At 44.8% G+C, this 22,623-nt stretch overlaps 1 protein-coding gene across 2 annotated transcripts in view; it reads left to right on the top strand.

The window, feature by feature from the left end:
* Window positions 1-22,623, top strand: part of LOC122809322 (RNA-binding protein 10-like) — a 1,914,178-nt gene that overhangs the window by 264,857 nt on the left and 1,626,698 nt on the right. For both annotated transcript variants that reach the window (XM_044080723.1, XM_044080722.1), the window contains exon 5: window positions 732-911. In XM_044080723.1, coding sequence (XP_043936658.1) covers window positions 732-911 — 180 coding nt within the window. The remainder of the gene's footprint in view (window positions 1-731; window positions 912-22,623) is intronic.

Raw genomic sequence — 22,623 nt, 5'->3', positions numbered from 1 at the left:
CTATAATTGGATATATGTCCATTTTCAGTAGATGCCCGGGGAGAAAAGCTCTAAGCATAGGCAGTGACATATATATTACATACAAATAAACAGAATATAAAGTAAAAAATATATATATTTTTTCATTTAATTCATTAAAAGATCTTTACAAGTAAAACCAAAATACTTTAACCATCCTATGACCTTCCTAGTTGAAGTTGTTTGTAAGCTGTTAGTATGTGTTCCACATTTTGCCCATTTCTTCCACAATGAGGGCTAGTGTTCCTCATTTAGGAGATAGAAGGTTGAGAGCTATGAAGCCAAGGGTGACTTAAGTGCTTTTGTTACATTGTACTTCATTCTAGAAGTATTGTCTTTAAGATGCTGATTTTTTCCATTTCTTGAGGAGTCATCTTGCTGTGTGCATCTCATTTTAGTCTTGGCAGTAAATTGTGCTTTGTCTTCTCAGGTGTCTCTGAACTGCAGATTGAGTCTGGTGCTTTTAGCTTTGCAATTAGAAATTATGTGAAATGTTTATTACATTAAACATCTGTATTTTAATTTGCAGTTATTTTTTTGCTAAGATTTTCTTGACTGGAGGTTGGCTGTGGTTCCATTAAAAAGGTAAATTGGTTGGACTGGATGCTGATTTAAAATGCTCTTATTGTAGATTGAGGCCTTTAATGGATTTTTGCTTATTTTATGCAGTTTGCCTTTTCTTTTAAACACCTTTCGTTTTTTCTTGTAAATAGGATCAAGACAGCCAAGATGAGTCTGACAGATTTGGGATGTATGACAGTCCTGATGAGTCCTCTCCATTCCCTGGAGATGGTGACTTCCATGATGTGGACTACAAAGGAGATTTAGGAGAGGGAAAGCCCAGTAATATCATCATGCTGAGACTTCTGCCTCAGAATGCAACAGAAAATGACGTATGTAGTTAACTTGACCTTTCCTCTTCTTGTTTTCCATTTTGTGGTTTGTGTGAATGGTGAGACAAGGTCTGAATGGTTTTCATTTTGTACATTTTTTTTATTCCCTGCTTTTGGTGCTTGTACCTACTTTGCGTCTGAAACCTGTAGCTCTCTGAGAAAAAAAAAAAATTGAGATTGTTTTTGGGTACTGTAGATGTTCATTGTGTTACACTGCTGCAGTCATTACACTTGGGTTATCCTGCCATCAGGCAGTTCCCCAGTCGGCCTGAGTTCCAAAGTCTTGGTCCAGTGTCTGTTGCTGTCGCCTCCTCCCTGACATCAATGCGACTGGGGTATATAAGATGCAGCCGACGCCATTTTCTTCCGTCTTTCTTGCCGCGCGGTGCCTGAAGTAAAAGCAGTTCGCAAGTGCCGGTCGGCCGTCTCCTGAGATTTTCATTCCGAATCCAGAACTGAAGTCTTTTACAAAGCTAAGTACCCCGTTGGGGAAACTTTTTCTTGCCTCAGACCGATGTCAGTAAAAGTTAATAACTGTATTTCTTGTGGGAAGCAAATACCTCATAATGATTTCCATTCCTATTGTATCCCATGCCTAGGCCCAGACCACAACATCACCGGTTGTTGGTTGTGTGCTAGGTTTAACAAGCGCACTATTAAATGTCGGTTTGATTTTGCCCGACATTATTTTGGTAGAAAATTCAATTATACCATGCCGTCGGAACTTCCGACGACTGGAATACACAAAAAGCGCAAAGAACAAGGATAGGCATCCGAGGCCCAAAGCTGACGAAGCCTTTTCTAGGCCAGTCGCCGGTTCTCCGGTTTTCAGCGAGGTGCCTTCGCAGCCCCTGACTACCGCTTCTGTAGAACCACAGGCCACCTCTGACTCCCACGTGGAGATGGCTGGGCCTTCGGACGCAAAAGTTATTCAGCCTACCGAGGCTAACCTTTCAGAGGGATCCGGAGTAGCTGAGCTACCAACAGCTTCAGAGGGTGTCTTTAGACCTACTTAGTTAAGCATTAAACCCTCAGCTAAGGCTAAGCCTCCTTTAAAATCAAAGAAACAAATACAGCATTCTCCAGGACAGGCCTCCATGCCTAAGAAACAAATGCTCAAAATGTCCGAAGACCTAATCACTCTGATCAGGGGGTCCCATCCCCCTCCTGATAAAAGGCCTAGACAGGATGCAGACTATGACTCATCTGACCAGGTGTCCATCTCTTCTGATTCATCCTCAGACCTAGGATACTCTTTACCCTCTTATGAGGATTCTGATGCTGAGGAATCAATTCCATCAGCCTCACCGCCTGAGGACTACTCCTTTGGGGAAACCCTACATACCATGAGGGAACATTTCCACTGGGAAGGCCAGGATTACTCAGAATCCAAGAAAAGGCTCAGAGACTTCCTTTTATTACCTCAACACAGACCCCTTGCTATTCCACCAGTGTTAGATATTGTGGATGATGTGTATACTGAATCCAGCTTAAATCCTGATTCCTTACCTCCAGCCCCTGTTAAACCTGACAGATACTACTGAGTCCCTGACTCACATAAATTTCTGTATAAAAGCCCTGTAGCTGACCCTGAAACTATTTCTCAGGGACCCAAAGGAGTTAAGGCCTCATCAGCCAAGAATCCAGTTCCCTTTGACAGAGATTCCAGATCATCAGACAGATGGGGAAAGAAAGTATATACGTCTGCAACTTTTGCAACGAGAGCCTTAAATTGCCAGTTTCACATGCTAAAATATCAGCAGTTTTTACTGTCTCAGTTGAAACAAAAAATGCTTCCAGAATCGGATCCTCCTAATTTTAAAGAAATGCAGGATTTATTGCATGCAGCTGAACAAGTGGGAAAGCATCCTTTGCAATGTGGTTTTGATTCCCTAGAGGCCTCCTGTAGAGCAGCACTTACAGGCTCTGTCATTAGAAGACATGCTTGGTTAAAAGAACATACGTTACCAGATCATGTTAAAGCAAAATTATTGGATGCACCTTTGCAGCAGGATATGTTGTTTGGAGTTAAGGCAGAAGAGGTATTAATGAAAATGGAGGATAAGGCAAAATCTATGCTAACGGTGAAGGATTTCTTACAGGTTCAGCCTCCTGGATTTAGCAGAAACTGGCCAACTAAGAATTGGTCCTTTCCAGTTATAGACGGACCTCAAAGGGGAATGTACAGATGTCCAAGAGGTAGAGGTCAAACACAAGGTCCTTACAGGCCTCGACAATGGGTTGCATCAGGCCAGAAAGAAGGGGAAGACAGGCCCCAACCATATAAAAAGCAGCTCCAATGACTTCCCACTACAGCTGCCAAACAACTCCCTCTTGGCAGCCCCCTTGGGAGGAAAACTGGCACTCTTCTACCACAATTGGCAAGTGATCACCAAAGACAAATGGGTTCTCAACATTGTATTTCAAGGTTACAGGTTCCACTTTCACACTCTGCCAAGGTTAAAAGGAATGCCAAATCTGCCACCAAATCAATGGGCAGAGGCTCAAAAACAAATTACAGCACTCATGGATATGAGAGCTATTCAAAAGGTGCCATCACAGGAGCAAGGACAAGGATTTTACTCGAGACTCTTTCTGGTACCCAGAAAGGAGAAAGCCTGGAGGCCCATTCTGGATCTTTCATCTCTAAACACTTACTTGGATGTTCTGAAATTCAAAATGTTGATACTACAGCAGCTTCTTCCCATGCTGGGCAAGAAAGCTTGGCTCGTGGATTTGGACCTCAAGGAGGCATACCTGCATGTCCCTGTCAGACAAAACTGTAGAAGATGCCTCAGATTCATAGCTGGTTCAATGCACTGCCAATTCTCTTCTCTGCCCTTTGGCTTATCTACTGTGCCCAGGGTCTTCACAAAGTGCCTGGCACCAGTAATTGCATTTTGCAGACAGAAAGGAATTCAGATTTATCCGTACCTGGACGACTGCCTGATTCAAGCAGAGAGAAAGGATATTCTTCTAAAACATCTGGCGTTTGTAAAAAAAAAAAAAAAAGTTAAGTTGCCTGGGGTTCACAGTAAACGAAAAGAAATCAAAACTAGTGCCCTCACAGATTATATTCCTGGGTGCCAGCTTGAACACAACAGCCCAGATGGCTTATCTCACACCAGACAAGCAAGGACAACTGACTCAATACTTTCAATTGATGGCAACGAAGACCCAACTCCCTGCAAGAAAAATTCTGCAGGCCTTGGGTTACATGGCGTCCTGCATACTACTAATTCCATATGCAAGACTGCATATGAGGAAACTACAGTATTACCTAAAGAATGTATGGTCTCAACACTGTCAAAGTTTGGAAACTGTTATACCACTAATCCCTTGCCTTCAACAGGAGTTTCAGTGGTGGGCTCAAGCTTGTCACCTCAACAAGGGACAGTCTTTTACACAACCCACAGCCAGGCAAACACTGACAACCGATGCATCGGATTACGCCTGGGGAGCACACATGGCAGGCAAATATATTCAGGGCACGTGGCCCGCAGAACAAAGGCATCTTCACATTAGTCAAAAAGAGATGCTAGCTGTACAAAATGCCCTTATAGCTTTCAAGGACCTGCTGCATCCAGGACAACTACTGCTAAAGACGGAACACCACAGTTATGTGGTGCATAAACAAGCAAGGGGGCACTCATTCCTAGCCCCTATGCAGACAAGCCATGACCTTGTGGAACACAGCTATAAACCTTCAAGTTTATCTGCAAGCACAATTCCTGCCAGGAGAGAAAAACACACTGGCAGACGACTTGAGCAGAAACATCATGGATCCCCACGAATGGGAATTCAATCCACAAATATTCAGAATGATAACACAGAAATGGTGGAGCCCGGACATGGACCTATTTGCATCCCCAATAAACTGCCAGCTACAAAAATTCTGCACAAGGAGTTACCATCCACAAGCATGGAAAGTGGATGCCCTCTCATTCAGCTGGAAGAACCTACAAGTATAAGCTTTCCCACCACTAGAAGAAATAGCCAGGGAATTGTTATGGCTAGGCTTGTATAGGCCCTAGGGCTGATAGCCTAGTACCAACCTATGAACCTATGAACTACCTCTCCTGCCAAAGGTACTCATAAAAGCCAGGCAAGAAGAGCCAAAGATGATCCTCATTGCACCAGACTGACCATGCCAACACTGGTACCCAATCTTAAGGAGCTTAACACAAGAATCGCCCTGGATTTTGCCTCAGATCCCACATCTGCTGACTCAGCACAACAATCAAATACTACACAGCCAGCTAAAGACCTTAAACCTTGCTGCATGGAATATTCCTTAGTCAAGCAAGCAATGCCTCTCTCCAAAGCTGTTATGGATGTCATTCTGGAGGCCAGAAGGCCTAGTACCAGGAAAGCCTATTCGGATAAATGGAAGAGATTCTGTGCCTGGAACCAAGCTCACAGCCTTGACCCTCTTGTCCCAAACATTCCGCAGATACTGCAATACTTAACTGAGATACTGGAGAAAGGCCTCTCCTTCTCATCCATCAAGATCCACGCCTCTGCCATCTCTGCTCATTACAACACGGATCCACCAATTTTCTCTAATCCTCTTTTAAAACAGTACCTCAGAGGGGCTAAAAACATAAGACCGCCCCGTAGAGCGCCTACTCCAACTTGGGACCTCAACTTTGTTTTGGAAAAACTAACTTTACGTCCTTTTGAACCAGCTAATACAGCAGAATTAAAATATATCTCTTGGAAAACTGCTCTGCTCCTGGTTTCAGAATTACAGGTACTTAAGGCAGTGGATCCTTTCCTCTTTTTCCACCAGGACAAGGGTGTCTTTAAGAACTAACCCTACGTTTATGCCAAAGGTGGTATCCAGTGTAGCTCTAAACCAAGCTGTTCACCTGCCAACTTTTTATCCTAAACCACAGACTAAAGGGGAGAGACTACTGCACTCTTTAGACATTCACAGGCAGTTACGCTTCTACTTGGACAAAACCAAAGCTTTCAGAAATTCTGAGCAATTATTGGTAGCATATGCTGCAGGAGCACAGGGAAAAGCCATTTCAAAACAGACTATTTCAAAATGGATAGGACGTTGTATACGTTTCTGCTACACATATTATGGAAAACCTGTACCTAGCAGCATTAGATCTCACTCCACCAGAGCAACAGCCACTTCAACTGCCTACCTCAGGGGAGTACCTACCAAGGATATTCTGGAAGCAGCAACTTGGAGTTCTGTACATACCTTCGCCAAGCATTACTGTCTGCCTCTATACTCTAAATTCAGAGCTGGCTTTGCCACTGCAGTGCTGCAGGGCCTTATAGCCACCCCTAATGCCTTATAGAACCAGCCACCCTACCTCAGCTTTGGGATTCTACCCAAGTGTAATGACTGCAGCAGTGTAACACGATGAACATAGTACAGATGTCCTTCAAGGATGCATCTGCAGTCCTTACAAATGGGTTGTCCTGTCGTCAGGCAGCCCTTCGGTCGGCCGGATTCCAAAGTCTGGGTCTGGCCTCGGCTGGTGTCGCACTTCACCCGACGTCATAGCTGCAGTTCTTCGGGTAAAAAGGCATCAGCCGACGCCATTTTCCCCAGTCTTTCTTGCCACGTGGCGCCCGATGCAGTAGCTGTTCGCAAGTGCCGGTCGGTCAGATCCAGAGATTACTACTACCGAATACTACTTCGAAGACTTCTAAAAAGCTAAGTACCCCGTTGGGGACTCTTTCTTGCCTCAGCCGATGTCAGAAAAAGTGAATAACTGTTTAACTTGTGGGAAACAAATACCTCATAAAGATTTCCACTTTTACTGCTTACCTTGTTTAGGCCCAGACCACGACGTAGCAGCTTGTTTAGCCTGTGCTTTCAACCGACGAACGCTTAGACGTCGGTCGGAGTTTGCCGAACAGTTTTTCGGCTCAGATTTTGCGTACATAATGCTGTCGGATCCTCTGACTACTCAAATTGTTAAGAAACGCAAAGAAAAGGACCGACACTCGCGGTCCGCAGTTTCGGCCGAAACCACGGTTAAGCAAACGCGAGTGTCTCGGTTTCGGCGAAACCGAGCAAACGGTTCAATCTTCAGCGAATCCATGACTACTACCGAGGCCCCTCTACCCTAGTTGAATCGGCCTCTGAAGTTTTACCTACTTCTGTGGTTTCACAAGACTTATCGGACACCATCCCTTTGGATGTTTCTACCCCAGCACGTGGTGCTGCTAGGCCTCCTGCAGCCATGTCTATAAAGGCCTTTGCCAGGGCTAAAGCAGCCAAAACTTCTAAGTCTGTGCCTGTTAAGCCCCCCTCTCACAGGCCCAGTTCCAGTTCCCAGATGCTTACTCTGGCAGAGGATCTCATCTCTTTAATAAGGGGATCCCAATCTCACCCAACAGGGCCTCTCAACCTCCAGAAAAGAGACCTAGAGCAGAGCCCCCTGAGCCAGTGTCCTCAGATGACTCTTCCGATGATACAGACCATCCAGAGGCTCCTTTTTCTACTTATGAAGATTCAGATGCTGAAGAATCGATTCCTTCTGCTTCTCCACCAGAGGAATTTTCTTTTGGGGAAACTTTACATGCCATGAGAGAGCAATTCCAATGGCAGGGGCAAGATTTCTCAGATTCAAGGAAAAGGCTTAGGACCTTTTTACACTTACCGCAACATAGGCCTTTAGCTATACCTCCAGTTCTTCCTGTTGTGGATGATGCATTCAATGATGCTTGCACTGCTCCTGATACTTTTCCTCCAGCCCCTGCTAAGCCCGATAGGTTCTACAGGGTCCCGGACACTCATCACCATTTATACAAGGCTCCTTGCAGATCCTGAGACTATCTCCCAGGGGCCTAAGGCAGTAGCTCGACCTCAGCTAAAACCCCTCTCCCTTCTGAAAGGGAATCCAGGTCCTTAGAGATGGGGTAAAAAAGTATACACCTCTGCTACTCCCTCAGCTAGAGCATTGAACTGTCAGTTTCATATGATCCAATACCAAGAGTTTATGCTTGATCAGTTAACTAAGAAACTGTCCTCGGATGATTCTTTAGATAAGAAATATGTTCTAGAAATGGTGAATAACATTCAGCAGGTTAGTAACCATTCCTTAAAATGTGGCTATGATGCACTGGAGGCTTCATTTAGATCAGCCATGACTGGCACAGTTATAAGAAGGCATGCATGGTTGAAAGAGCAGGCCTTGCCGGATCATGTTAAAGCAAAGCTATTAGATGCTCCTATGGATAAGGTCAGTTTATTTGGTTCTCCTGCCCAACAGGTACTGAAGAAAATGGAAGAGAAGGCAAAATCTGTACAAACAGTAAAAGATTTCTTACAGGTTCAGCCTCCAAGGTTTAGCAGGAACTGGCCTTCCAAAAATTGGTCCTTTCCAGACTCCTCTAAAACTCAGAGAGGCAGGAATAGGCGTTAAAGAGGCAGAAATCAATCCAGAGGAGGTGCCTACAGGGACGCCAGTGGCAAGGTAACAACCAACGAGGCACAGACACAACCACTGCCACTGCAACAGGACAATCACAGTGACTTGGCTTTGACACCGCCTACCAGGGAACAAATAGCAGCACCCTTAGGCGGAAAGTTAGCACTATTTTCAAAAAACTGGCACTATATCACAAGAGACAAGTGGATTTTGCAAACTATAGACCAAGGCTACAGGTTTCATTTCCACACTTTACCCGGAAAAAGAGGAATGCCAAACCTACCACCAAATCAAAAGACAGAAGCTTTAAAACAAATAGCTCAATTAGCAAGGATGAGAGCTGTGGAAAGGGTACCACCTATGGAACAAGGCAAGGGATTTTACTCCAGACTCTTCCTGGTACCAAGAAAAGAAAAAATTGGAGGCCTATTCTCGACCTGTCCGCTTTAAACACATTCATCATCGTTCCAAAATTCAAAATGCTGACCCTACAGCAACTTCTTCCCATGCTGGGCAAGGAGTATTGGCTGGTAACTCTAGATCTCAAGGAGGCATACCTGCACGTCCCCATACGACCACATTGCAGAAGATACCTCAGATTTCTTGCAGGATCAGAGCATTATCAATTCTCAGCATTGCCCTTTGGCTTATCTACTGCGCCCAGAGTGTTCACGAAATGCCTGGCATCAGTAATCGCTCACTGCAGGCTTCAGGGAATCCAAGTTTATCCATACCTGGACGACTGCCTGATACAAGCGGACAACAAAACAAGCTAACAGAAGACTTACAAAGAGTCATTTGCTTACTACAGGCCCTGGGATACACAGTCAATATAAAAAAGTCAAGACTGATACCATCCCAAACAATAACCTTCTTAGGTGCAGAATTGGACACAGTAAAACAGATGGCATTCCTAACTGCAGAAAAACAAGAACAACTTCCTCTCTACTTTTTGGCATTAACAAAGCAGAACAAACTAACAGCAAGGAAAGTACTGCAGGCCTTGGGCTTCATGGCATCCTGCATAATCCTGGTCCCCCATGCCAGACTGCATATGAGAAAGCTACAGTGGTACCTAAAGAATTTATGGTCTCAACACAGGCACAGCTTAGAAACCGAAATACCACTAATTCCATGCCTGACACAAGAGTTCCTATGGTGGGCTCAGGCATGCCAGTCAAACCCAGGTTTGCCCTTCCACAGCATTCAACCAAGCCAAACCATCACAACGGACGCCTCAGACCTCGGTTGGGGCCCACATGCTGGACAAGTGCATACAAGGCTTATGGACTCCAGAGCAGCTGCACCTGCACATAAATCAAAAAGAAATGCTGGCAGTACAACTAGCAATCCAGAATTTCAGACCATTCCTCCAAGAAGGCCAGTTGATAAGGACAGACAACACCACAGTCATGTGGTACATCAACAAACAGGGAGGCACTCATTCATACCCTCTATGCCGAATGGCCCTGGACCTATGGAATATGGCTCTGAGTTACAACATTCAGTTACAAGCAATTTTTGTACCGGGAAAAGAAAACATCCTAGCAGACATATTAAGCAGAACTACCTCGGATGCTCACGAATGGATGCTACACCAGGACATCTTCAAGGCCATCACAAAGAAATGGGGACTGCCACAAATAGACCTATTCGCATCCCCACTCAATCACCAGCTCAAGAAATTCTGCACAAGGACATACCACCCACTTGCTTGGAAGGTGGACTCTCTATCCTTCAGTTGGAAAGGCCTGACAGCATATGCATAACCACCTCTTCCTTTGATGCACAAGGTGCTATTGAAAATCAAAGAGGAACGTCCAAGGATAATTCTGATAGCTCCAGACTGGCCAAGACAACATTGGTACCCATTACTAAGGAGCATGTCTCGGGGGAGAATGTGGACACTGCCCCTGATTCCCTTGATGTTAACTCAGAGCAACTACAACATCCTGCATCCAAACCTGAAAACTCTGCAACTGACTGCCTGGAACATTACATAAGAGCAACTAACCCAGATTTATCCCAAAGGGTTAAAGACATTATCCTTGAGGCCCGCAGACCCTCAACAAGAAGGAACTATGCAGGAAAGTGGAAAAGGTTTCTCATTTGGAGTACCGACAGGGGCAAAGATGTGTCAAAGGTAGACATTGCCAACATCCTGGAGTATTTGGCAGAACTTTTCCATACAGGCCTGTCCTATTCCTCCATCAAAATACATGCATCAGCTATTTCTGCAGAATACAGCTTCGATCCACCTGTCTTTTCGCATCCTCTACTCAGGCAGTTTCTGAGAGGAATTAAGAATGTAAAACCTCCTAGGAAACCACCATTACCAGCATGGGACTTGAACTTTGTACTAGAAAAATTGACACTTCCCCCTTTCGAACCAGCAGATCTTCAACACCTATCCTGGAAAACTGCTTTCCTGCTGGCAATTACCTCAGCAAGAAGGGTTTCGGAACTACAGGCTTGAATGGCAGTACAACCCTTCCTAATCTTCCATCAAGATAGAGTGTCCAATAGAACTAATCCTACATTTATGCCTAAGGTGGTATCCAGAGTGTCTTTAAACCAGGCAATCCACCTACCTACCTTCTTTCCCAATCCACAGAACAGGGGGGAAAGACTGCTGCATACCTTGGATGTACATAGACAGTTACGCTACTACCTGGACAGAACCAAGGGCAATAGAAAATCTGACCAGCTTCTGGTAGCATATGCAACAGGAAGGGAAGGAAAAGCAATTTCCAAACAGACTATCTCCAAGTGGATAGGAAATTGCATTAGATTCTGTTACTCCTACCATGGAAAGCAAATTCCACAGAACATAAGGCCTCATTCTACAAGGGCTACAGCCACTACCACAGCTTTCTTACGAGGAGTGGCTACCAAGGACATTATAGAGGCTGCTACTTGGACCTCCGTGCATACATTTGCCAAGCATTATAACTTACCATTATACTCTAGATCCCGAGCAGGGTTTGCCACTGCTGTTTTGCAAGGGATCCTAACTACACCATAATTTCTTCTTCCTCCTCCCCTAGGTTAGCTATGGTATTCTACCCATTTGTAAGGACTGCAGATGCATCCTTGAAGGACAAAGTACAGTTTTGTACCTACCATAAATGTAGATGTCCGAACAGGATAGCATCTGCAGTCAAGATTACCCACCCTCCTTCCCCTCTGTGGTACTCCTAGGGTATTTGCCCACCTAATAGCTAGCTGGGGGGGGATCTCTTATGGTGTATTTGTTTGTATATATGTACATACATGATTATTTTTTGTGTTTGCCTTCTACTATTTGGAAACATTGGCATTTATCCAAAAATTTAGCTATCCAAGAGGGCAACTGGCATCTGGGGCAAGAAACACTGAGGAAAATGGCGTCGGCTGATGCCTTTATACCCGAAGAACTGCAGCTATGACGTCGGGTGAAGTGCGACACCAGCCGAGGCCAGACCCAGACTTTGGAATCCGGCCGACCGAAGGGCTGCCTGATGACAGGACAACCCATTTGTAAGGACTGCAGATGCTATCCTGTTTGGACATCTACATTTATGGTAGGTACAAAACTGTACTTTTTGTACCTACCATAAATGTAGATGTTCGAGTGTGTACACTGCTGCAGTTCAGGTTACCCTCCCTCCTTCTCCTCTTACTGGCTAGTACATACCTATGTCTTCTACCCTTACTACCTATGGGTAGTATTTGCTGGTAGCTGTTAAGTTGTTTTTTGCTTTTCTTATGTATGTTTTATTAGCAATTGGAATTGCCTACCTATTTAGAGGCACCTGACATCTGGGGCAAGAAAAACTGAAGAAAATGGCGTCGGCTGCATCTTACATACCCCTGTCGCACTGACGTCAGGGAGGAGGTGACAGCAGCCAACACCGGACCAAGACTTTGGAACTCAGGCTGATGGGGAACCGCCTGACGGCAGGATAACCCAAGTGTAATGACTGCAGCAGTGTATACACTCGAACATCTACATTTATGGTAGGTACAAAACTGTCCTTTTCTTTACTTGGTTGGTAACATAGAAGGTTTATCACTTTATCAGTCTTGCAGTAGCTTAAGCTTCATGGGATGTCTTGCTAAGGATCAGACCAGCTGTCCAACTTCCAAAGCATTAGGGCACCTTCCACTTAGCCTAGCCACTGTACAGCTTAAGGGGAGCAGTTTATCAGTAGCTAGGGTGCGCAAGACATTTTTCTTGCTGTTATAGTAGTAGTTTGTCATGGTTGGGCAAGTAAGTACCCTGTTGGAGAATACCTTCCACTTAATTTTTTGAGATGAAAAGTTATTCTTTGTCAGAAGTATTTGCTAAAGGCTGAAATTGATGATTTTAATGATAGGACATTTTTTTTGTCACGGTTTCCTGTTGGAAGTGACTTTCAGTTGTTTTTTGTAAGAGGTTTACCCCCTTACCCCCCCCCCCCCCCAAAAAAAAAAAAAAAAAAAAAAAACTTGTGGCTAGGGGGCCAAGACCTTTGGATTTGTTGGTTGCCATAACATTTTTTTTAGCTCAAAATGTATTTTTCCTGTTGAGTTTAGTCAACTACACTGTAGTCTGATACCAACTTATCAAGAATGTTTTTTGGTAGTCAGCGCTGAATCTTTGTGGGGAATGGGGATTCATTTATTTTTATTTAATTTTGGTGAGCTTTTTTTCCCCTGTGAAAGTGTTGGGGACTGGGTTCTGTTTGCTGGTTGTCAGTAAAGTTTTACAACCTTTTTTCTTTCACCTTAAAAGTTATTTTAAGTAATTGAAAAACATTTTTTTCTGTGCAGAAATTGTTTATTTTACTTTCTGGGGCTGATGGTGTTTTAAAAGTGCTTTTTACTTTCCTTTTGTGAAAAGGGGACTTGTAAAGACTTAAGTTTTACTGGCATTTGCTTTCCCTGGAAAAGAGAACATTTTCAGCTTGACCATGGAGCAAACTGCAGATCTCACATTAGTCCTCCTCCTAGCCACAAAAAAGAAAGTTAAGGAAACCGCCTTTGCAACCACAGCAGACTAGCAGTTTGCCTGAGCCACAGGTGGATGACTCTGCTGTTATTAGATGGTCCTTTTAATTTTTCCTCAATGAATGGATTGTGGATCCAATCTTCGGATCGGATTTTGCTGCATACCTCAGACTTTGGATCCAACTCTTGAGCGCCTCCTTATAGCCATAATGCCCTAGTCCATCTCCGATATCCCAGATCTCGCTTGCCTCCATCGTGCTTTGACGTAGGGTCTTTGAGCATTTTGTCAAGTTTTCTACTGTCTAAGTGAAAGTTAACTTTTTTTAAATTCTCACCTTCTTATTATAACTTCATAGTTTCCTTTTTCTGCATCAGAATAGTCTATTTTATGTAGTATATTTTTATTTGGTGTAGTTGGTAATTTCTTTTATACCCTTTCTACCCTCTTACAGGGTAATTCTTACCATTGCTAGAATTTTTTTCCTTCTGAAAACTTTCAAAAAAAAAAAAAGTCTTATTTTATGTATATGTCCTTCATGGATGCATCTGCAGTCATAACAACTGGGTTGTCCTGTCGTCAGGCAGCCCTTCGGTCGGCCGGATTCCAAAGTCTGGGTCCGGCTTCGGCTGATGTCGCACTTCACCCGACGTCATCTCTGCTGGTCTTCGGGTATAAAGGCATCAGCCGGCGCCATTTTCCTCAGTCTTTCTTGCCGTGGGCCCGAAGCAGAAGCTGTTCGCAAGTGCCGGTCGGTCAGATCCAGAGATTACTACTACCGAATACTACCGAAGACTTCTAAAAGCTAAGTACCCGTTGGGGACTCTTTCTTGCCTCAGCCGATGTCAGAAAAAGTCAATAACTGTTTAACTTGTGGGAAACAAATACCTCATAAAGATTTCCACTCTTACTGTTTGCCTTGTTTAGGCCCAGACCACGGCGTAGCAGCCTGTTCGGCCTGTGCTTCCTTCAACCGACGAACGCTTAGGCGTCGGTCGGAGTTTGCTGAACAGTTTTTCGGCTCAGATTTTGCGTACATTATGCCGTCGGATTCTCCGACTACCCAAATTGTTAAAAAACACAAAGAAAAAGACCGACACTCGCGGTCCCGGTTTCGCGAAACCACGGTTAAGCAAACATGAGTGTCTCGGTTTCGGCGAAACCGAAAACTGATCAAAATACAGCCGAATCAATGCCTACTACTGAGGTTTCTGCCACTTTACTTGAAACAGCCTCAGAAATTATACCTACACCTGTGGTTACTAGTGACTTATCAGACACCATCCTTTTGGATGTTTCTACCCCAGCACGTGGTGCTGCTAGGCCTCCTGCAGCCATGTCTATTAAGGCCTTTGCCAGGGCTAAAGCAGCCAAATCTTCTACATCAGTGCCTGTTAAACCCCCTCAACCAGGCCCAATACTAGTTCACAAATGCTTACTCTGGCACAAGATTTAATATCCTTAATTAGGGGATCTCAATCTCACCCAGACAGGGCCTCTCAACCCCCAGAAGAGACCTAGAGCAGAGCCCCCCGAGCCTGTCTCCTCTGATGATTCTGCGGATGACTCAGATATTACAGACCAGCCAGAGGCTCCTTTCTCCAATTATGAAGACTCCGATGCTGAAGAATCCATTCCAGCTGCCTCTCCACCAGAGGAATTCTCCTTTGGGGAAACCTTACATGCCATGAGAGAACAATTCCAATGGCAACAACAGGATTTCTCAGATTCCAGAAAAAGACTTAGGACTTTTCTGCACTTACCACAACATAGGCCCTTAGCTATACCTCCTGTCCTTTCTGTTGTGGACGATGCATTTAATGATGTCTGTACTGCACCTGATTCCTTACCTCCAGCCCCTGCCAAACCAGATAGATTTTACAGGGTGCCAGACACTCATCACCACCTATACAAGGCCCCACTGGCAGACCCGAAACCATATCCCAGGGGCCTAAGGCAGTAGTCTCGACCACAGCAAAAATCCTATTCCTTCTGAAAGGGAATCCAGGTCTTTAGACAGATGGGGCAAAAAGTTTACACCTCTGCTACTCTCTCAGCTAGAGCTTTAAACTGTCAGTTTCACATGATACAATACCAAGAGTTTATGCTTGATCAGTTAACTAAAAAGCTATCCTCTGATGACTCTATAGATAAGAAATATGTATTAGAAATGGTAAATAACATACAACAGGTTAGTAACCATTCTTTAAAATGTGGCTATGATGCACTGGAGGCTTCATTTAGATCAGCCATGACTGGCACAGTGATAAGAAGACATGCATGGTTGAAAGAACAGGCCTTACCGGATCATGTTAAAGCTAAGTTATTAGATGCTCCTATGGATAAGGCCAGATGTCCTTCATGGATGCATCTGCAGTCATAACAAGTGGGTTGTCCTGTCGTCAGGCAGCCCTGCAGTCGGCCGGATTCCAAAGTCCGGGTCCGGCTTCGGCTGATGTCGCACTCCACCCGACGTCATCTCTGCTGGTCTTCGGGTATAAAAACATCAGCCGACGCCATTTTCCTCAGTCTTTCTTGCCGCGTGGCGCCCGAAGCAGAAGCTGTTCGCAAGTGCCGGTCGGTCGGATCCAGAGATTACTTCTACGAATACTACTTCAAGACTTCTAAAGCTAAGTACCCGTTGGGGACTCTTTCTTGCCTCAGCCGATGTCAGAAAAAGTTAACAATTGTTTAACCTGTGGGAAACAAATACCTCATAAAGATTTCCACTCTTACTGTCTGCCTTGTTTAGGCCCAGCCCACGGCGTAGCAGCCTGTTCGCCTGTGCCTCTTTCAACCGACGAACGCTTAGGCGTCGGTCGGAGTTTGCAGAACAGTTTTCGGTACTGATTTTGCGTACATTATGCCGCCGGATCCTCCGACTACCCAATCTTCCAAAAAGCGCCAAAGATAAAGACCGACACTCGCGGTCCGTGGTTTCGGCGAAACCACGCAAAAGCAAACATGAGTGTCTCGGTTTGGCGAAACCGAAAACTGCTCAAAGTACAGCTGAACCTATTCTTACAACTGAGGCCCCTGCTACAATTCTTGAATCGACCTCAGAAATTTTACCCACTACGGTGGTTGACTTATCAGACACCATCCCCTTGGATGTCTCTACCCCAGCACGTGGTGCTGCTAGGCCTCCAGCAGCCATGTCCATTAAGGCCTTCGCCAGGGCTAAAGCAGCCAAGACTACTAAATCAGTGCCTGTTAAACCCCCCTCATCCAGGCCCTCCTCTAGTTCTCAAATGCTTTCTTTGGCAGAAGATTTAATTTCTTTAATTAGAGGATCTCAATCTCACCCAGACAGGGCCTCTCAGCCCCAGAGAAGAGACCTAGGGCAGAGCCCCCTGAGCCAGTGTCTTCTGATGATTCTGCTGATGAATCAGACATAACTGACCAGCCTGAGGCTCCCTTCTCCAATTTTGAAGATTCTGATGCTGAAGAATCCATTCCAGCTGCTTCCCCACCAGAAGAATTCTCCTTTGGGGAAACCTTGCATGCCATGCGAGAACAGTTCCAATGGCAGCAACAGGATTTTTCAGACTCCAGAAAAAGACTTAGGACCTTTCTGCACCTCCCACAGCACAGGCCCTTAGCTATACCTCCTGTTCTCTCTGTGGTGGATGATGCTTTCAGTGATGTTTGCTCCGCTCCAGATTCTTTAGCCCCAGCCCCTGCCAAACCAGACAGATTTTACAGGGTGCCAGATACTCATCACCACCTTTACAAGGCCCCTCTTGCAGACCCAGAAACTATATCCCAGGGTCCCAAGGCAGTAGCCAACCACAGCTAAAACCCTATTCCTTCTGAAAGGGAAGCAAGGTCACTAGACAGATGGGGTAAAAGGTCTACACTTCAGCTACTCTCTCAGCTAGAGCTTTAAACTGTCAGTTTCACATGATACAATACCAAGAGTTTATGCTTGATCAGTTAACTAAAAAGCTAACTACTGATGAATCTCTTGATAAGAAATATGTATTAGAGATGGTAAATAACATACAACAGGTTAGCAACCATTCCTTAAAATGTGGCTATGATGCACTGGAGGCTTCATTTAGATCAGCCATGACAGGCACAGTGATAAGAAGACATGCATGGCTAAAGGAACAAGCTTTACGGATCATGTTAAAGCTAAGTTGCTAGATGCTCCTATGGACAAGACAAGTTTGTTTGGTACACCTGCCCAGCAGGTTATGAAGAAAATGGAAGAAAAGGCAAAATCTGTTCAAACTGTTAAAGATTTCCTGCAGGTTCAACCCCAAGGTTTAGCAGGAACTGGCCTGCCAAAATTGGTCCTTTCCTGACTCCACAAAATTTCAAAGGGGCAGGAATAGGCGTTCCAGAGGCAGAAACCAATCCAGAGGAGGTGCCTACAGAGGGGCGACAGTGGCAAGGTAACAACAGAGGCACAGACACAGCCACTGTCACTACATCAGCACAACCACAGTGACTTACTCCTAAATCCGCCTACCAGGGAACAAATAGCAGCTCCTCTAGGCGGAAAGTTAACCTTATTTTCAAAGAACTGGCACTACATAACAAAAGACAAGTGGATTTTACAAACCATAGATCAAGGTTACGGTTTCACTTCCACACTTTACCAGTCAAAAGAGGAATGCCAAATCTACCTCCAAATCAAAAACAGAGGCTCTCGCCAGATAATGGAGTTAGCAAACATGAGTGCTGTGGAAAGAGTGCCAACAGGAGAAGAAGGAAAGGGTTCTACTCCAGACTATTCCTAGTTCCAAGAAAGGAAAAAGTTGGAGACCAATTCGACCTGTCCACCTTAAATACATACATCATTGTCCCAAAATTCAAAATGCTGACCCTACAGCAACTTCTTCCCATGCTGGGCAAGGAGTCTTGGCTGGTAACTCTAGATCTCAAGGAGGCATACCTGCACGTCCCAATTCGACCAATCTGCAGAAGATACCTCAGATTTCTTGCAGGATCAGAGCACTATCAATTCTCAGCATTGCCCTTTGGCTTATCTACTGCCAGAGTATTCACAAAATGCCTGGCATCAGTAATCGCCATTGCAGACTACAGGGAATTCAAATTTACCCATACCTGGGCGACTGCCTGCTACAAGGGACAACAAAAGCAAGCTGACAACAGATTTACAAAGGGTCATTTACTTGCTACAAGGACTGGGATACACAGTCAATTTACAAAAGTCAAGGCTGATACCATCCCAAACAAGGACATTCTTGGCGGAATTGGACACAGTACAACAAATGGCATTCCTGACTACAGAAAAACAAAAGAACTTCCTCTTTACTTCTTGGCACTAACAAAACTGAACAAGTTAACAGCAAGAAAATTTCTACAGGCCTTGGGCTTCATGGCATCATGCATAATCTTGGTCCCATTTGCCAGACTACATATGAGGAAACTACAGTGGTACCTAAAGAATTTATGGTCCCAACACAGACACAGTCTAGAAACAGAAATCCCACTAATTCCATGCTTAAAACAGGAGTTCCTATGGTGGGCTCAGGCATGCCAGTCAAACCCAGGCCTGCCCTTCCGCAGATGTCAACCAAGCCAGACCATCACAACAGGCTCTTCAGACCTAGGATGGGGGCCCACATGCTGGACAAATGCGTGCAAGGATTGTGGACACAGTATCAACTTCACCTGCACATCAATCTAAAAGAAATGCTGGCAGTAAAACTGGCAATCCAAAAGTTCAAACCATTCCTCAAAGAGGGCCAGTTGATGATAAGGACAGACAACACCACAGTCATGTGGTACATCAACAAACAGGGAGGCACTCATTCATACCCCTATGCAGAATGACCTTGGAGCTGTGGACCCTGGCACTCAGCTACAACATTCAGTTACAGGCAATATTTGTACCGGGGAAAGACAATACTCTAGCAGACATACTAAGCAGAACCACCCGGATGCCCACGAATGGAAGCTGCACCGGACATCTTCAAGACCATCTCAAAGAAATGGGGAATGCCACAGATAGACCTATTCGCATCACCTCTCAATCACCAGCTCAAAAATTCTGCACAAGGACATTCCACCCACTAGCATGGAAAGTGGACTCACTCTCCTTCAACTGGAAAGGCCTAACAGCATATGCATTCCCTCCTCTTCCTTTGATACACAAGGTACTACTAAAAATCAAGGAAGAACGTCCAAGGATAATCCTGATAGCCCCAAACTGGCCAAGACAACACTGGTACCCACTACTGAAGAGCATGTCTCGAACAACATGTGGCCAATACCCTGATGCCTTTGATGTTAACTCAGAACAACTACAGCATCATACATCCAAACCTAAAACGCTGCAACTGACTGCATGGAACATCACATAGCAGCAGCTAATCCAGAACTTTCCCAAAGAGTTAAAGACATTATTCTTGAAGCACGCAGACCTTCAACAAGAAAGAACTATGCTGGAAAATGGAAAAGGTTTGTCATTTGGAGTACGAAGAGGAAAAGATGTGTCAAACATAGATATGCCTAACATTCTGGAGTATCTGGCGAACTTCTTCATTCAGGCCTGTCCTACTCCTCCATCAAGATACATGCATCAGCTATTTCAGCAGAATACAGCTTTGATCCTCCTGTTTTTAGCACCCTTTGCTCAGGCAGTTCCTCAGAGGAATCAAGAATGTAAAACCTCCAAGGAAACCACCATTACCAGCTTGGGACTTAAACTTTGTGCTAGAAAAGTTGACACTAGCACCCTTTGAACCAGCAGCAACAGCAGACCTACAACACCTGTCATGGAAAACTGCTTTCCTACTGGCAATTACTTCAGCAAGGAGGGTTTCAGAACTACAGGCCTTAATGGCAGTGCAACCCTTCCTAATCTTCCACCAAGATAGAGTGTCCTTGAGGACTAATCCTACATTTATGCCTAAGGTGGTATCCAGAGTATCTTTAAACCAGGCAATCCACCTACCTTCCTTCTTTCCCAACCCACAAAACAGAGGGGAAGAATACTGCATACCTTGGATGTACATAGACAGCTACGCTACTACTTGGACAGAACAAAAATAGCAGAAAGACTGACCAACTTTTGTAGCCTATGCAACAGGAAGGGAAGGAAAAGCTATTTCAAACAGACAATCTCCAAATGGATAGGAAATTGCATACGATACTGTTACTCCTTCCATGGAAAACCAATTCCACAGAACATAAGACCTCATTCTACAAGGGCAACAGCCACTACCACAGCCTTCTTACGAGGAGTGGCAACCAAAGACATTATTGAGGCGGCTACTTGGACCTCCGTGCATACATTTGCCAAGCATTATAATTTGCCTCTTTATTCCAGATCCCGAGCAGGGTTTGCCACTGCTGTACTGCAAGGGATCTTAAACACACCATAATCTACCTTTATCCTCCTCCCTAGTTGGCTATGGTATTCTACCCACTTGTTATGACTGCAGATGCATCCATGAAGGACATAGTACAGTTTTGTACCTACCATAAATGTAGATGTCCGAACTGGATAGCATCTGCAGTCAGGATTACCCTCCCTCCTTCCCCTCTGTGGTACTCCTAGGGTGTTTACCCTCCTAATAGCTAGCTGTTGGGGGGGAGTCTTTTATGGTGTATTTGTTTGTATATATGTACATATATGCTTATTGTTGTGTTTACCTCTATCTATTTGGAAACATTGGCATCTATCCAAATTTTACCCTGCAAGAGGGCTACTGGCATCTGGGGCAAGAAACACTGAGGAAAATGGCGTTGGCTGATATTTTTATACCCGAAGACCAGCAGAGATGACGTCGGGTGGAGTGCGACATCAGCCGAAGCCGGACCGGACTTTGGAATCCGGCCGACTGCAGGGCTGCCTGACGACAGGACAACCCACTTGTTATGACTGCAGATGCTATCCAGTTCGGACATCTACATTTATGGTAGGTACAAAACTGTACTTTCTCCTGCACAGTCTTCGGGTGAGGGCAGGGGTCAGTCCTTTCGTAAACAGACCCAATGACCTACCTTTTCAGCTGCCAGAGCCTTCTCTTCTGGCAGCACCTTTGGGAGGAAGGTTGGCACTTTTCAAAGAAAATTGGAGTTTAATTACCCAAGACAGATGGGTATTGGATATCATACACCACGGTTACAGGTTTTATTTCCATACCTTGCCTCCTTTCAAAGGCATGCCAGACGTTCCTCCTCAACAAAGAATAGAGGCTCACAAGCAAATTTCTCTGTTACTCCAAATAGGGGCCATACACGCGGTCCCTATGCCAGAAGTGGGCCTAGGATTTTATTCTCGCCTGTTCCTAGTACCAAAGAAAGGGAACACGTGGAGACCAATTTTGGACTTATCTATCCTCAACACTTATCTGGACATTCCCAAGTTCAAAATGTTGACGTTACAGCAGCTTTTACCTCTGCTGGGCAAAGATTATTGGATGGTAACTTTGGATCTCAAGGAGGCTTATCTTCATGTTCCTATCAGACTGAGTTGCAGGAAGTATCTGCGTTTTCGAGCTGGGACTTCTCATTATCAGTTCTCTGCATTGCCCTTTGGCTTATCTACTGCGCCCAGAGTGTTCACGAAAGTTCTGGCTTCAGTGATAGCTTTCCTCAGGTTAAAAGGAATACAGATCTATCCTTATTTGGACGATTGCCTGATTCTGGCTCAAGGAAGGGACGAGCTTATTCATCATTTGGATTATGTGATAGCAGTGCTAAGATGCCTGGGGTATTCTGTGAACGAAATAAAGTGCAGTCTAGTACCCTCTCAGGACATGTGCTTTCTGGGTGTGAGACTGAATACAGCATCCCAGATGGCCTTTTTGACCCCGGACAAACAAAAGAATCTTTCCCTTTACTTTCATCAGTTGTCTCATCAGTCCAGGCTGACTGCAAGGACAGTCCTTCAAGCCTTGGGGTTCATGGCATCTTGTATTCTGGTGCTTCCCAATGCCAAACTGCATATGAGGAAGCTACAATGCTATCTCCAAAATGTATGGACACAGCACTGCCAGGATTTGGACACTGTCATTCAAATAATACCTTGCATTCAAAAGGAATTGTTGTGGTGGGCTCAGGAATGTCACCTAAACAAGGGACTCTCTGTGACCCGGCCAGAGGCGAGTCAGATTCTAACGACAGATGCCTCAGACAAAGCTTGGGGAGCTCATCTGAATGGAAAGTGGATACAAGACAAGTGGCCTGCCAGACTACAACATCTGCATATCAACTTGAAAGAGATGTTAGCAGTCCAGTTTGCATTAATAGCTTTCAAGGATTTACTTCTTCCAGGGCAGGTGTTGATTCTAACAGACAACACAACTGTCATGTGGTACATCAACAAGCAAGGCGGAACACATTCTTATCCTCTATG

This window comes from Protopterus annectens, chromosome 8.part0 (genome assembly GCF_019279795.1).
Source record: "Protopterus annectens isolate FY-2018-M chromosome 8.part0, PAN1.0, whole genome shotgun sequence".
Lineage (NCBI taxonomy): Eukaryota > Metazoa > Chordata > Ceratodontiformes > Protopteridae > Protopterus > Protopterus annectens.
The sequence above is the reverse complement of the archived record's forward strand: the minus strand, read 5'-3'. Positions and strand labels throughout refer to the sequence as shown.